Source organism: Xiphias gladius, chromosome 12, assembly GCF_016859285.1.
Source record: "Xiphias gladius isolate SHS-SW01 ecotype Sanya breed wild chromosome 12, ASM1685928v1, whole genome shotgun sequence".
In the NCBI taxonomy this organism is placed as follows: domain Eukaryota; kingdom Metazoa; phylum Chordata; class Actinopteri; order Istiophoriformes; family Xiphiidae; genus Xiphias; species Xiphias gladius.
The window spans coordinates 3310623-3322928 of NC_053411.1; the positions used below are offsets into that span (position 1 = coordinate 3310623).

The 12306-nt window shown below is 39.1% G+C and overlaps 1 protein-coding gene across 4 annotated transcripts in view; it reads right to left on the reverse strand.

Annotated features, from left to right (window-relative positions):
• sorcs2 (sortilin-related VPS10 domain containing receptor 2) overlaps positions 1–12306 on the reverse strand; it is a 305555-nt gene that overhangs the window by 60524 nt on the left and 232725 nt on the right. For all 4 annotated transcript variants that reach the window (XM_040140283.1, XM_040140282.1, XM_040140281.1 and 1 more), the window contains exons 4-5: positions 10684–10848; positions 4223–4296 (exon numbers count right to left, since the gene is read on the reverse strand). In XM_040140283.1, the coding sequence (XP_039996217.1) occupies positions 4223–4296; positions 10684–10848 (239 nt within the window). The remainder of the gene's footprint in view (positions 1–4222; positions 4297–10683; positions 10849–12306) is intronic.

Here is a 12306-nt window from a genome sequence, read left to right on the forward strand (position 1 = left end):
ATCCTTAACTTTGTCTGTCTACTTTTTGGTGCTTGGCAGGTACTGTAATGTACATTGGGATTATCAGAATTTTTCCACTGAAGTATTAGAGTCTTTCTCTGCCAAAACAGTAAAGTTTTTGGTCATAAAACCAAAACAATAGGCTGAAACTTGGTAAAAAGCTATATGAAGCTGAAAGGAAACTGCAGTTAGTGATAATTCTTTGTGGGTTTGTCAGTATGAGCGACATACTTAGATAGTCATTGATCCACTGTGCATGTAAAAATAGTTCAGCTTTTTGCATGGAGCTAGAGTTGGAACATGGTATATCTAGCTTAGCATAGTTGTTGTTCAAAGTTGAAAAGCAACAGCTCTAAAGCTTGCTAATCAACATCTTGCTTATGTAAAAGAGTACTCCACAGATTTAGCATTGCAGTCTTATCACATTGTTGGACTCATGATGTACAGTTTAAAAAAAAGGATCAATCAATGCAGCAGAACCACAGATACTGACACAAATTTTTTCTTCCTTGTCAAAACATGGTGCCTATATTACGTCCAATGCAAATGAACCCGCAACAATTCAATCATAGATTCAGGTTTGTTATGCTAGTAGTGTCTAACGTAACCTTGAGCCACTAACCTTAAGCAGAGATGAGGAGAAGGCTAAACAGGTCACTTCTTTCTAACTCCATAGCACCAATGTACCATTTTTTCATCTTCAGACTTGTAGTCTTCAGACCCAACTGACGCTGACACACATTTTGGTTACGATTCAGTGTAAGAAAAAATTGATGAGAGAGGTCAGAGGAGACTGGCCAGGCTGGTTGGGACTAACGGTAACTCAGACAACCACTGAATACACAACACACTGAACCGTTGCAGAGAACCATGTCTAATTCCACTCCTGTTAGCCAAGAACAGAAATCTGAGGCTGCAGGGGGCACAGCCTCGTCAAAACTGGACAGATGAAGACTCAAAAACGCAGCCTGTTCTGATGAATCTGGATTTCTGCTGAGGCAGTAGATGGTAAGATCAGAATTTGTCATCAACAGCATGAATTCATGGACCCAACCTGCCTTGTGTCAATACAACCAGGCTGCTGCAGGTGGTGTAATGGTGTGGATAATGTTTTCTTGGCACGCTTTGGGGCCTGTTAATAGCAATCAATCATCATTTGAATACCACAGCCTATCTAGGTATTGTTGCTGACCATTTGTGGCCACAATTTACCATCTTCTAATGGCTATTTCCAGCATGATAAAGCACCGTGTCACAAAGCAAAAGTCGCCTCAAACCGTTTTTTCGAAGCTAGTTGGTCTACTGCTTTGGTCTACAATTAAATACCACAACAAATACTGGATAGATTGCCATGAACTTTGGTAAAGATGTCCATAGTCCCAAGAGGATGAACCCAAAGACATGAGATTGATCCTCTCATCTCACTCTCAGAAAGAAAACAAATAGGTGTATTTCCCAAAATGTTAAACTGTTCCCTTAAACCATGATTTAAAGTCAGATTAAAATAACTCTCTTCATTACAGGAGTCAAGGTTTACGTTGCACATTCAGATCCCAGTTATGATTGAGAGTATGTAACTTTAGTCTAAAGTAGGAAGGCCCTCTTTCCTTCCTGGCCCCCTCCTTTCTCTCCCCCACTTTCTAATTTTTTACAGCACAGTGTGTGGATGATTTGTGCGTTAGAGTTGGTGGTATAAATCAGATGTGTCTGGGATGCGAACCAGCTCATTTACTATCGACAGTGAGAGGAAACACCTTCCTGACCTTCAGAAGATGAGAAAGAGTGTACTCAATTGTATTTAAATGTAGCACATTTGAGTAGATCATCTTACAATAACGCATATTGGACAGGAAGGAGCAGGAAGAAACAAAGTTAAGAGAGGAAGCAGAGGATGGAAGGAAGGAGACAAAGAGGGAGAGATACATGATACAAGATAACATCAAGGCGAGCGTGGGGAGGGGAAGGATCTGAAGAGATAGCTCTCAAGATGTGAAATATTACATGTGTCCATATACCTCCTCTGCCACTGCAGCCAAAAAAACGGTTCTGCTGCATAAACTCCATTGCTTACGACCAAAATCCTATTCAAATTTCTAGTTTAAAAAAAATTGATGTAGAATTTTTTTTATTAATTTGATTTATTAGCATCTGGTATATACAGTGGCATGAAAATGTTTGGGCACCCCTGGTCATAATTTCTATTACTGTGAATAGTTCAGTGGGCAGAAAATGAACTGATCCCCAAAAGGCATGAAGTTAAAGGTGAAACATTATTCTAACATTCTAAGCACGATTAGTGTATTAATTTTGTTTGGTACAAGTTAATGGGAAAAACAGGAAACGGGTTCGGGCATCCAGAGAGATTTGAGCGTTCAGAAAACTTTTACTGAGGTCTCAGACCTTCATTAGCTTGTTAGCGGCATGGCTTGTTCAAAGTCAACGTTAGGAAAGGCCAAGAAATGCAAATTTCAAAGCTTTATAAATACTCTGACTCCTCAAACCACGTCCCAACAATCAGCAGCCATGGGCTCATCTAAGCAGCTGCCTAACACTCTGAAAATAAAATAATTGATGCCCACAAATCAGGAAAAGCTATAAGAAGATAGCAAAGTGTTTTCAGGTAGACGTTTCCTCAGTTCGTAATGGAATTAAGAAATGACAGTTAACAGGAATGGTGGAAGTCAAATTGAGGTCTGGAAGACCAAGAAAACTTTCAGAGAGAACTGCTCGGAGGATTTCTAGAAAGGCAAATCAAAACCCCTGTTTGACTGCAAAAGACCTTCAGGAAGATTGATCAGACTCTGGAGTGGTGGTGCACTGTTCTACTGTGGAGCCACACCTGCACGGATGCGACCTTCATGGAAGAGTCATCAGAAGAAAACCTTTCCTGTGTCCTCACCACAAAACTCAGTGTCAAAAGTTTGCAAAGGAACATCTAAACAAGCCTGATGCATTTTGGAAAACAAGTCCTGTCGAAATAAAACTTTTTTTCACTGTGTCAGGCTTTTGTTTACAAAGAAATATTTCCAGCATGTAATGCCCAATAAAACTACACTTGTTATCTGACTGCTACAATATACAAGTTCTTCATTAAAAAAAATGATAGTAACTTGAGACTCGAAGGCAAACCACTCCACTCCTCCCACCCCTCCCTCTCCCTGCTCTGTTATGCTCTGCCCTGCTTTCCACCTACACGACCTGGCGTGGTCGCTGTCTCAGCTAATGCAGGGATCAGGAGCTTGCTAGCTTCCAGCAGCTAATACTAGCTTTAAGCCTCAGTGAAAGAGGAACAGTAGACCAGAAGCAAGTGTTCACATATTGACTGACAGCCATGAGCTCCCACCCGTGACTTTGGCCTTCTCTGATTGGTTAGAAGGGCGAGGCTCACTCACAAACTTTAGAAGGGAATATCTTTGCAGCGCTGCCAGGCTGTTCAATGAGTCTGGGTCATAGAAGCCTTTCAACAGCAACTCTCCACATTAATATATGTTTTGGAGCATATTTCATCTAAAAAAATGCTAGAAAAAAGTAACATACTGTAGCTTTAATATTTCTTTTTATGTAAACAAACAAAGTAAAAAGTTAACTGGTGAGGTTTAAAGTTGTTGGTAAGTGTATTTTTTCACTTTGGAGAGAGATAGGTTTGCTGTTTCCCCCTGCTTACAGTCTTTATGCTAAACTAGGCTAACCGCGTCCCGAATCCACCTCTGTACTAAAGAGTAACTTAACACTCCCTGTTTATAGTAATTTAACTTCCTTCCTTGCTGCAGTGATCTAGACGTGTAGGGAGTCAAGGGACTCAGTGCACTATGACATCACTATTGGATATCTTCTAAAACCTAAACCAACCAATTACCAATTACTGTTGCTTAAACATTTCTGTTTATGTACAGATTAGACAAATGAGATACATGTGTGAACTGGGGAGCTTTAGAGGTGCTCACTCCATGAAAGCAAGGAAAAAGTGTATTACTGAAAATGTTGCTCTATAACTTTCACCTACCTTTTATCGACTTTAGCTATGAAGGCCATGTATATGTACCAAGGTCTTGCAGATACCAAGAAGGACAACTTGTATTGTATAATCTTTGAAGTATAGTAGTTGAAGTTCTAAGAAGTATAAAACCTCTGCGTTCTAGTATTCAAGTTAGACACTCCAAACATTGAGCTGAGGTCTTGATGTCCTTCTAAATCAATAATGAGAAAATAAAGTTTAACTGACCAGAAGACTCTCTCCTTGGTCACCCGCTCCTGAAGCAAAGTCCATTTGCGGCCCAGGTCTGTAGAAGCAAAGAGCTGGATACAAAACAGAGAGAAGACCCCAATTAGACAGAAAAAAACCCACACTCAAAACACATAGCATCAAATTAAAGCGCCAACCCAAGTCCTATTTCTAGTTGTATCCTGTACAATGGAGGATAAATCAAGAGTCTGGAAAAAAAAGTTCACTCAATCAAGCTACTGAATTTCATGGTTCACCAAGTTAAGAGTGAGTTCAATTAATTATTAATCATAGCAGGTTTTGTGTGTTTGTGTATTAGAGAGTGTGCCTATGGCTTATATTTTATGCGCAGTGAGAGGGAATGTGCATTTGTAGTATAGTGTGTGTGTGTGTTGCCTAAGCTTGTATGGTATTGATCGCACCCAAAATGAAAGTCTATTGATTCCCGAGCACAAGGTATCCTTGATGTTTGAAAAGCACATTGGAGCTGGTAAAATGATTTCACCACACAAATTACCATACAAAAACAAACATTTTTATGAAACTGTGAGACATTTTCTCAATGCTTGTCATTGACAGAGATATTTACATTTACTTATTTGGCAGACGCTATTATCCAAAGCGACTTTAGGAACAACCCTAAAGCTTCGGCATAGTAGGAGACCTTGAAGTAAGTATTAAGCACTAAATCTGTTCATTTAGCCAAAGTGCAAGGAGATCAGGTAAAGAAATGCACAGTAAGTCCGAGTTGGGCATGTTAGGATGTTAGAGGTGTTGGGAGAGGAGGTGCTCTGGGAAGAGATGAGTCCTTAGGAGATTCTTGAAGACAGAGAGGGACGCCCCTGCTCTGATAGCATTCTGTAGCACATTCATCGGTGTTTTTTAAGGCAGTACATTTTGTCTACATACCGCTCATAACAGCCTTTCTTGCTCAGGGTCATCAGAAAATCATCAGCAATCAAACCCATTCCTCAATAACGTTCCAAATGCACATCTAACTGTGGAAAAGAAAGGCCAAGGCTGACTGATAGAAATCTGTCCCTACCCTCGCAAACCTCATTAATTCACATGTTCTGCTACACGTCCTCCCATCATCCTCTAGCTAAATGATTTTTTTGTTCTGATTGAATGGATTCCTTGCTTCCATCTGCAGCCTGCCCATATGGAACAGATTAAACCCTAATTGAATTTCTTGTTTAATTATGTGTAAATTATTAAAGTTGAGGAGGAGTTGAGCTGGGTCAAACTTATGAACTATTGGACCTAATGTCCCACCTCTATCTTTCTAGCTCAATTTCCACTTGACAGTACACTTTTCAATTAGAGTGTGTGTAGATGTATGTGTGAACCCTGAGACAGTGTACTTGTCTTTGCATTCAGAGTTGTGAAATACTGACAGAGATCAATTAATTATTGAATTTGACATTTTAAAGACTTAATCGGAACATGCTTTTTTATTACTTTCATTGCGTTTAACCTTTATTTGACAGTCGACAGTAGCAAGTGACAGGAAACACGGAGAAACAGAATGGGGGTGACACGCAACAAAAGTCAGTGGTAGGATTTTAAACATAGAATATGATTATATTGTTTGTGTCATAGACACTATGAGGATAAAGTTTTCTCACTCTGTTGGTTTTCTGTTCTTTACAAATTATTATTTTTTTGCTTTCTAAAATAACAACAAACTAAGCTTGTACAAAAGTAACAAACCTCATAGAAATGATGCCTTTATATTGGGAATTTATCTGTAATGATAAGGAGAAATGGATCTTACTGACAACACTAATAACTGAAAGTTAGACAGGTGTGAAGGAACAAGCTGTATCATAAGGAGTAGTTCAATATTTTCATGGCTTCACTGTTTGAACAGAGGTTTGTTTCTCTATGCTGTTTGATAATAAGATACTTTGCTCATTGTAATGACAAAACAAAACATTTAGTTCATCCTTTGCTAGTGCCAGAAACAGTGAAACCTGTACGTTACAAAGCAAAGCAGCGTTTTCCAACCTTTTTGGCTTGTTGTCCCTTAACATGAACAACTGTCTACTTGTGGCCCCTAATCGCAGGTTATGGTCTTAGTGTGTCTGGACATAACATGTAAGCAATTCAACCAAAGAGTTATTTTTCCTTCGCAGATTGTTTCAATTGACATATTTTTAGAGGCTCAAAGAGGTAAAACAGTCTAGTATTTCGCAAGAACAAAGCAAAAGATAGAGAAACATGAGAAAAAATAAACATAAGTTTGTGTAACGGGGAGTTTTTTTTTTCTTTTTTTGTCCCTTTAATCTTGAAACCCCTTGGCATGTCCTTGACTCCCAGATTGGGAACTACTGCTGTAAAACAATCAAATGCAGTGTAAATCAAATGCAGATGTTTAATTTGATGTGTATTAATGCCTCAAAAATATTAGATATATTGATATGAAGCTGTCAAATAAGTGTGTGTACCGACAGTTTGTGTTTTCATCCTGCAGCTCCTCTTCTTCAGTGCTGCAGGCTTTAATGTCTCACCAATTGAATCATCTCAGGGTCTCCCGGCAACAAGACATAAGTAATACATAAGACAGCAATGTGATGCCTTAGCCTTAATGTTTGCTGGAACTAGACTGACATATTAGAATTATGGAAGCAATAAACTCCAATTTGTAGCCGAGAGGGCCGGATGGAAAACAGCAGTGCATGACTTGGAGAGCTATGTAGCAGAATCTGCTGTACAAGTGTGTAACAAACACTTAAGAATCCTCCTTCGCAGTATAATTGTCAGTAATAATTAGCCCATTTTAACACTTTTATTAACACTGCCAATTTTATTTAGATGGGATTTCAAAACACCGCAGTGAGGCAATCCCTTTTGGAAGCAGCATTGCTACTAGTTTTGGTACATTTCTCAGTAGCATTCAGGTAGCTTAGCTACAATCCCTGCTAACTACTGAAAATTATCTAATGTGTCCAGTTGCAAGTTATTTTACCCAGGGGTTAAAGTGGTCCTGAATGATCCGGAACGGTGTTTCGGCACCTTCGACTAAGAAGTAAATAAATCTGATCGGCAGTTTCATACATAATAATGTCAAGCAGGTTCATTTTTTGTTTGCTGCAGCCTGGCGTTCCTTCCAGTTGAAGCCATCGAGATATTCAAATTCAAAGTCAAATTCAAAACTGCTTAATGGCATGAAAGTTTCAAAAACAATGTTGCCAGTGCATTAAAATACAATTAACCATGTACACAATAACTGAAAAAAGTACAAAAGAACAACATCAAGATCTATATATTAATTATATATTTATAGGTCTATTATATGTGTATACCTCAGGTTGTGGCATGCTGACATATATTGGGCAGCAAGATATGCCCTGTCTCCTTCTCCTAGGGCTATTTTCTTTGTCTCAACCCCACCTGTCAAACAGTGACCCCATGTCTGTTTTCTTCCAGATGCCATGACTTTTTGCATCTTCCTTGTTCGATTGCCAGTTTATGGTCACTGAGTTTATACTTGTTCAGGATCTGCCTCTGCTTTCTATCTTTGACAGTCAAGAGATATTCTACCAATTCATAATCTCTGTTTAGGGACGGAAGTTCTTTCCAGAGTTTCAAACAGGTGTCTGAAAAAAAAAATTGTGTTATAATATGGTTTCCTCTGATTGGTGTTTGGAAAGCAGTGTTTTTGTGAGACTGGTCAGTGTGTTTGAGAAGGGATAGTTAGTCTCAGCACCAACTGACATAGGAGCAGCAAATTGATCCATCTGGACAGCAAGTTCATTTATATATACATACATAATAATGTCACACTTAAATTGCAACCTTAACGAACACCTCTTCTCTGGGTGAAGAATTCAGTTTGTTTGTCTCCAATTTCAACAGCACACCTTTTTTCCAAATACAGTGATTTAATCAGATCATATATTTTGCCACCTATACCACAAGTACGTACCTGAGTCATTCATGCCAAATAGAGTCGAAAGCTTGTTTGAAATCAATAAAACATGCAAATATCTTACCTTTTCTTTGTTAGGTGTACGTTTGTTAATTGAAGTGTGAAGAGTATGTAGATAATTGGTGGTGCTGTGTTTTGGTAGGAAGCCAATTTGATTTTTACTCAAGGTGGAGTGTTTGTCAAAGAAGTATAGTATTTTTTTCTGTAGAATGCTACAAAATAATTTACCTAGATAACTACTGACACAGAGGCCACGGTAGCTACTTGGGTCTGATTTATCCCCACTCTTATAAATGAGTTAAAGGAGCCCCATGCACCAGATATCAGGAAAATATCCTGACTGTAATATGATATTGAACATCTTCAACACTGCACCCTGCATCTATGGGTTGCTGTTTTTTTAAATTAATTTTAAATGCTGTCTGGACCACAGGCTTTCCTTGACTGGAGAGAATTAATTTGTGTGGTCAATTCTTCACAAGTAATTGGGAAATCGGGGGGGTCTGTCTTTAATTGTTTTTTTTCTAATATTTGGTGATTTTCTTTTATAATATATTGATCAATAATTAATTTGATTTATTGGTATGTCTTTGTACAGATATTCAAAATGTACTCTCCAGATGTCAGCTTTTTGGATTTTGTAATGTCAGTTGTTGCTTTGTATTGAAGTTGTTCAACATATCCCAAACTTGATTTTGGTTAATGACATTCTCAATTTCTTTAAGTTTTTTGTGGGTATTATTTGGTTTTTTGTTCCTAATTTTACTTTTATATTTATTTAAAATTTCATTGTACCTGATCAGCAAAGCTGGGTTGTTTGGTTTGCGGTGCTTGTCATTTGATATTTTTCTCAGGTCTTTTCTGATCACCTTGCATTCTAGATCAAACCATTTGTCAACATTTTGCTGTTTATCAGGCTTCTGTTTTTGTTTAAAGAGGTCAGCTTTAATAGTTTCCTTCTGAAATATCGCACTCGTACTGTCAGTAGCCTTGTTTACAACATCTCTAGAACAGACATATTGATTTTTTTCATATATTGATATGTCACTCATCAGGTCATGTGAGTTTAAGGCCATAATGATTTTGTCTCCACTGTCCAGGGCCCATCTGTAAGTAGGATTGAATTTCTACAGCTTACTGGGCTCCCTTTTTTTGTCACTCATATGACCTGATAGTTTAAAGAACACATTTATTTGGTTGTGGTCTGAAAGGGAGGATTGCTGTCTGACAGTGAATGCACTGATAGTAGAGGGGTCCATGTCAGTGAGTAGTCTACTACACTAGAGCCAAGAGCAGAGGAGTATGTGAATCTCCCTAAAGAGTCCCCTCTGAACCTACCATTAACTATGTATAGGCCTAAGGCCTGACAGAGATAGACTACCTCCCTGCCACTTTGATTTATTTCAGTGTCAAGGTTGTTTCGTTGGGTGATGGTCGGTCTGGTAAACAGAGGAGACTGACCAAACACATGGTTGTTGCCATGTGGGTCATTTGTCCTCAGGTTCAATTCCTGTTCTTCCATTCAGATCTCCAGTTCGAAGCACATTTCCCTGGGCTTGGAAATGGGCGGTTTTCTGGATGGAGATTTTCAAAAATGTCTGCTTCCAAATACTATATACCATACTATACCAAAATAGAATGTACCAAAATACTCACTCAACAAATCAGAAAGTAACGTCACCCCAGAGTCCTGCCCCCACACTCAAAACACATTCTTTTTCTCATCCATAGTCGGACTGGCCATTGGGCATATCGGGACAAATCCCAGTGGGCTGCCAAGTCTTTGAGCCAGCGTATCAGCCTTGTCAGTCTCTTTACCCACCATCTCTGTGGCTGTCATTCGGGATGCCGATGAGATCGCGCTGCGTATGTGTTCTGGGACCAGACCATTAAGTAGCCTTAAATTACATCACAATAAAATGAGTGCATTTCTTTATCATATTACTTAACATGAACACAACTTCAAAAGAAGTTGTAATTAATCAGAATCTTCCTTTAAGAGCAGAATGTTCTGTGCATATGAAACACTGACTAAAAGTGACACTGTTGAAATCAAGGTAGAAAAGTGTATACAAACGGACTTACGCTGTTGTATATGCTGTAACTGAATCCAGCCTTATTATTAAGAGTTTCCTGCTGAAAGCGAGGTGAGATTGCAACATGTTTTCAATGTGAAATGCGATATCCAAGTGTGTGTGTGTGTGTGTGTGTGTGTGTGTGTGTGTGTGTGTGTGTGTGTGTGTGTGTGTGTGTGTGTGTGTTTGTTTGGATATAGCCACTGTTCTGTTTATTTCGCTTGCATAAGAAGATTTGCCCTCTAGCTGTATTGTTGTATGGTAAATCACACATCAAGTTTTCTCTGAGGTTCGTTTTCTGCTGGTGCAGGTGTAGATTGAAATTTAATGCATTGCTGCACTGCCAGCAGAGATGTCTTGCTGGTGTAACATCAGTGCTGTGTTGCTGTTCCTTCTTTCAGCTACAGAATCAACTATTTATTGTGATGTTTCTGCAGCACCATGATACCCACCCTGCCCTCCTTGCAGTAGGCAAGGATCTTGTCTTCTTCCTTGGGGTGGAAGATGAGTGTGTCTGGGGTGAAGGCGATGGACTGTCGCTGGAAGGAGGAACCTTCATCGGTGCTGATAAACAGCATCTGATCCCTTTCATTTATGGAGGAACCCACCAGCACTACCTGTAAGAGAGACAGACAGGAAAAGGGATGGGAAGAAAATAGAGGTCACAGGTGAAACAGACGGTAATGTCTTGTAACGTATTCGTCACTCAGTCAGCAGTCTGTGGAAGACACGCAGAGACGCTATCCTACTCATATCATTTCTTGTCTATATTAATTCCCCTGCTGGCACTGAAAAAACTGATGAATATAAATGCATGCATGGCCATCCACGGACATTTATTCAAGGCCATTCTCCAGGCCATAAGAACTTTCTATCAGTCTTACAGGCTGCTTAGACCGTGGCAACACTGTATTGATTATCTATTCAGAGTTTTATAGCTCATCAAGTGAAGGTATTAAACACAGGGCACACCAGGACCTGCCAACCTACCAATCACAATTATGTCCTGGGCACTCAGGAGTAAGGCTACCAATAGGGGTGATCGATAGGAACTATTGAACCAGTCACATTCATTAGGAGTTCATGAGAGGTGGGAAGCTGTCCAATGAGGCTTTCTAGGTGTTGTTGTTTATTATCATCATGATGATGTTTGCAGCTTGTCTGTACAGAAGCACTTCTTATAGCAAAGGGACCTTTTCAACTGTTTCTTCAGTGAACCAAATAATTCTAAACATCTGTTTCATTCAGTTGCTAAGGTTTTAGATTGATGGATGCAAAGAAGTAAAGAGGCATATGTGCATAAAAGGAAAGTGCTGTCTGTAATGATTATTTAAAACATTAATTATGCATGTTATGCATGCACACAAATAAGCAGTAGAAAGAACTCCGTGATAGACATTAAAAAAGAAATGCTTTCTTTTGGGCAATTTTAGCCTCATTTGCGCTCCTGTGCTTTCACTTATTCACAAAAACTCTTGATCTATACACCGTTTCGTCCTTGACTCCCCAAGGAACCATAACCATGTCAAAAGTACAGTTTTTGCTATCGTTTCTCAACGGGGAAATAGCCACAGGTTGGGGGAATTTAGTACTCTAGCATTTAGAGAAGACAGGCTTTGTCTTTGAGTGCTGGTGCCTGAACCCGGGTGAAACATCACTTCACTAAACTGGACTCCCCCACACCTGGCCCAAGACATAAGCAATAGCTGCTGAGGGCCCCATCATCACCAGGCAGCGCCAAAACAACCAAATAACAGTGATGCATTCCGTACAATTTGTGTCCAAGTTTAAAGATTAATGTTTCATCAAGTTTAAAAAAAAAAAAAACAATCAGTAAGAGGGAACATTGGACCTGAATATTCCTGGAATGTTATCTTTTTTCAGTTATATTGCTCAAACAATCTATTACAGGCAGATTAATACTGTAATATTTTCAATTACTATTATAACTGTAGCTGTATTCGTGTCTTTAATTATTTTTCATTGTTCCGGTCCCTGATCTGTCTGAGATTTCCAAACACATTTCTGTAAATTCTTGCTCCTTCCTTTCTCTCTCTCCTAGTAATAAAAGCTAC